Raw genomic sequence first — 4,336 nt, 5'->3', positions numbered from 1 at the left:
AAAAGCAGATTCATCATCATAATTCATAACCCCAAACACAAGCTAATAAAGATCTCAATCTCTCTCTCTCTCTCTCTTTAACCTTTTGTTTCTGCCACAACAAAACAACATACATACACAAACAACAACAATAACAGTCTATATGGAATAATATTTTTACGGAAATATGTAAGATATTTTTTCAGTATTCTAATAATTTTAGTAGTAGATCTTAATTATTTATACTTTATAATTGAGATTAATAACTAAAATTACTGAAATATCGTATTTTGAATAATATAAGCTAAAAGTCAAATTAAAAAAGAAAACTAAAATAAAGGAAAAAAATAAAAACAAAAGTAAACCCTAAACATGCTGACCTAGCTAGTATCACTGAGATCAAGGGATGAAAGAGAGAGATCAAGAGGTTTTATCATAAAATGAGATTTTTTTTTTTTTTTTTTTGATAATTGAAAAATGCTTGAACTGTTCGAATTAGAGAGAAAAACAAAGAGCACATGATAACTTAGATAGAAGCGAAGCCTTATAGAAGAGGCTTCAACGAAGGCGCGCTTCACAGCAAAGATCAGAGTACATTACATTATACGAGAAATCAAACAGATATAGAGGCCTTATTGGGTTGCACCTGGAGGCGGAAGCTGATGATGATGATGGTGGTGGTGATGATGATGATGATTTAAAAGCGGCATCAACGGCATAGCCATTGACAGAGTTTGTTGTTGCTGCTGCTGCTGTTGGTGTTGGTGTTGGTGTTGTTGGTGGTGGTTATGGTGGTTATGTTGCTGAGGTGGACGCTTGCGCTTCTTCTTCTCATAACTGATTCCTCTGGCTTTGGACTGAAGATCTCGAACTTCGCGAAGGTAAAGTCTAACGGCCCTAGCACCGAACGGGTTGGCTTCAGGCTTCCCTCCGTTCTCCTCAAAAGCTGCCCTAAGACGGCCGATGAGAGCATCAAGACTTCCCCAAGCTTGCCTGAGTGGGCATGGACATGGCGCCGGCGGGTTTGGGTGCCCGTAAAATGGACAGATTGGTGTGTGAACCTTTGTCTTTCCAAATTGGTCCAAATACCTGAAATATTCATATCATATCAAATCAAATCAATTCAACACTAGCCCCTCTCTATATCTTTTGTAGTCATATAATATCAAACTTTTATAATCATAATCTAGCGATTAATTTATGGAAAAATCCAATTAAATAAGTGTCAGTGTTTTAAATCTTATCTTGTGCATACAGCAAAATGACAAATTTTTTAATAGAATTTTGATTCGTAACAGATTAATCATTAACTTGTCCCTGTGTGATACCATGGGAACCAAAGCTTTTATAATCATAAAATTTATTATTAATTTTTTGTTATTTCATTTTTAATCATCATGTGTCTTTTTTTATTTTCCTGGTATTTTTTTTTAAATATTCATAGTACATATGATAAAACCATAGAAAAACTGAAATTAGCCAAATTTGAGGAATTATTTTTAATAAAAGAAGTAAAATTAAGGGAAAGCTATGAACTAAGAAGGTTCGTTTTTGGTTTTCAAGACTTAGAAATTGTATGTTGTCTATTGAACTGATTTTAGGAACTTTTGTACCATTCCTTGGTCAAAAACTCATATTCATTCCAATCATGTATGTAAATTTCTTCTTTTCTTGTCTCTCTCCAAAGTCCAAAAATCTAAACATATTAAACAAAAAAATAATAAAAATTTACAGAGAGGGCGAGAGAGAGAGAGAGGTGCATGGTTAACTAAGAAGGAGAAAAGCGTGTTAATATATAATAATATACCTTAGAAATTCAAGAACATGTGCACCGCTGCACCTAGAGAGGGACAAAGGGGGTCGGTGATTCTTCAGATACTGGCCAAACGTGTTCCAGTCACGCCTCTTCTGATTCTCATACCTGCTGCTTCTTGTGCTCGTCGTGGTGGTGGTTGTGCTGGAAGAGCCACCGCCGGAAGGGGAAGAACCACCACCACCAACAACTATGCTGCTGCTATTGTTGTTGTTGTTGATGCTGATTATATTTCTGTTTATGTTGTTGGTGTTATTGTCGGTGTTACATGACTCCATGAACTCCTGAATTGATGAATCCATAATATCCAACAAAAGGGAGGGTCTAATTTCTTTGTTTTTTGACTTTTTGTCTATTGAATTTGATGCAATAATACTACTTAACCTGGGTTCATTGTTCTTGGTCTTTTATTTCGTGTTCTAGGGTTCCTATTTAAGACAAGACAGTGACCAGAGTGAGCTGAGGGAAGAGGGGAGGGGTATAGAAGCAGAAAAGTAAGTAAGAGAGAAAGAGAGAGATGTAAAATGAGTAGAGATAAGATGAGATGAACGGTTACTATACTTATAATTAGGGTAACAGTGGGGAGCAGTATATAGTTTCAATGTTTACTCTCGTATACAATTTTTTTAGTTTAATTTTAATGTATTTATAGTGTAATACACAGATGTGTAATTATATTCATTTTTTTAGATGATTATTTATATAATTAATATAAAAATAATTATTTTTTATTGATATAATATTATAATTAAATACAGGTATGAAATTAAATTATTTTTTTATTATTGTTACGGTAAATAATAAAAACACTTTTTTTGCTTTCAATAATTAGTGACACTTAGACTTTCAAAGATGGAAATAAGACTATATAAAATCTGATCTAATACCAAGTACATAAAATAATTAGTTATGAAACTTATGTTAGAAAAATATTTTATTAGAGATATAATTATTTATATATTTTTTATTAATTTAAATTAAAAAAATAATTTTATGATATAATATTAAAATTTTTATAATTAAAAAAATCTAAAATTTAATTTTTATTCAATTTTAAAAGAAAAAATAAAGAATTTTTAGTATAAGGTAAAAACAAAAAGAAAAACAAAACTTATGTAAAATTCACATAAACTAAAAAAAAGCTTTTGTAAGAAAAAAATGTATTAGAGATATAACTATTTATGTATTTTTATATTAGATTATTTTTTTATAAAAATAATTTCATGACATCTTTTAAGACAAGAACTAAGAAATTTAAATCAGTTTTAATAGGAAAATAAAATAAAAATGAGAGAAAAAAAAAAGAATAAAACTCTAAATTGGTTCTATCAATTTTTGTACGGGACAAATTAGTCTAGTCTTAAGAAAAATATTGACAAATTATGTTTTAATATTTTAGAATATTAGTCAAATTAATCTCTTATTTTTTTAAATTTCAAATCATTTAATCTCTTAACAATAATAGTATTTTTAGAAAAAGTTAAAGATTGATTTGTTATTTTTTAAAAATATTAAAGATTAATTTGCATTTTCATTTTATTAAAGACCATTTTTGTTTAATATTATAAAAAAATTAAAAATTAACTTGTTAATTTTAATTTTAGAGATACATCTAAATAGATTCTTAAGAAATTTTGTGTCGGACATTTTTGTTTCAAAGAAAACTTTATTACATTGAAGTTTATGAACTTTATAAAAATAAGACATATAAATTCTTTCGTCACATTTTAAAAATATATTTATCCAAGTAAAAACAACAAGTTTAAATTAAGATATGGACTTATATATCCTATTTTTGTAAAGTTTAAGAACTTCAATATAATAAAAAAAATTTGTAAACAAAAACTTGTAACGCAAAATCTCTTAAGAATCTATTTGAGTATATACTCTTAATTTTATTAAAAATAATTTACCTAATAAAAAAATTTATTAACAGCGAATTTTGGACCATGCTAAAAGGATATATACTTTTCTCATTATTGGATGGATATGAGTTTTGCATGAAGTAAATTTTGCACTCTTAGAATATATTTAAATTAAAGTTAAAATATAATGATAGAAAAATACATACATACAAGTGTAGATAGTTACTTTTCTTTTATTCGTTTAAGTAAGTATTGAAATTTAAATCTTGTCTTATATATACATACTAACTCATTAATTAAATTACAGTAAATTCTTAAACAAAAATCAAATTTACTACAGATAATCTGTCAAAAAAGAAATACATACATGTATTTAAAACTAAAAATAAATACAAGAAATACGATGCTAGACACGCATTTTTGTGCAATTTTTTTATTCTAAAACAATTATCAAATATAACCTTTCATAATATTGAAAAAATAAATCGATTTATTAAGTGTGTATAATACAAAACAATATATTATATATACACACCAACTTTATAAAGTGGATATATAATTAAAATTTTCTTTTAATATTTTTAAAATAGTCATGTTTTAGTCATTTTAATCGTTTATATTATTTGATTGATATATAGGCTTTTTATTTAATTTTGGAAGAGAGAGAAAATGAGGAGAA

General features: G+C 27.5%; 1 protein-coding gene across 1 annotated transcript; it reads right to left on the bottom strand.

Annotated features, from left to right (window-relative positions):
- Window positions 1-407: 407 nt before the first annotated feature.
- On the bottom strand, window positions 408-2,328 carry LOC112727064 (protein LIGHT-DEPENDENT SHORT HYPOCOTYLS 4). The gene is made up of 2 exons (XM_025776665.2): window positions 1,787-2,328; window positions 408-1,068 (listed from the first exon to the last, which is right to left on the bottom strand). Exons 1-2 carry the CDS (start codon window positions 2,092-2,094, stop codon window positions 612-614), a joined length of 765 nt encoding a protein of 254 aa, XP_025632450.1. The 5' UTR covers window positions 2,095-2,328; the 3' UTR covers window positions 408-611.
- Window positions 2,329-4,336: the final 2,008 nt, after the last annotated feature.

This window comes from Arachis hypogaea, chromosome 12 (genome assembly GCF_003086295.3).
Source record: "Arachis hypogaea cultivar Tifrunner chromosome 12, arahy.Tifrunner.gnm2.J5K5, whole genome shotgun sequence".
NCBI lineage: Eukaryota > Viridiplantae > Streptophyta > Magnoliopsida > Fabales > Fabaceae > Arachis > Arachis hypogaea.
The sequence above is the reverse complement of the archived record's forward strand: the minus strand, read 5'-3'. Positions and strand labels throughout refer to the sequence as shown.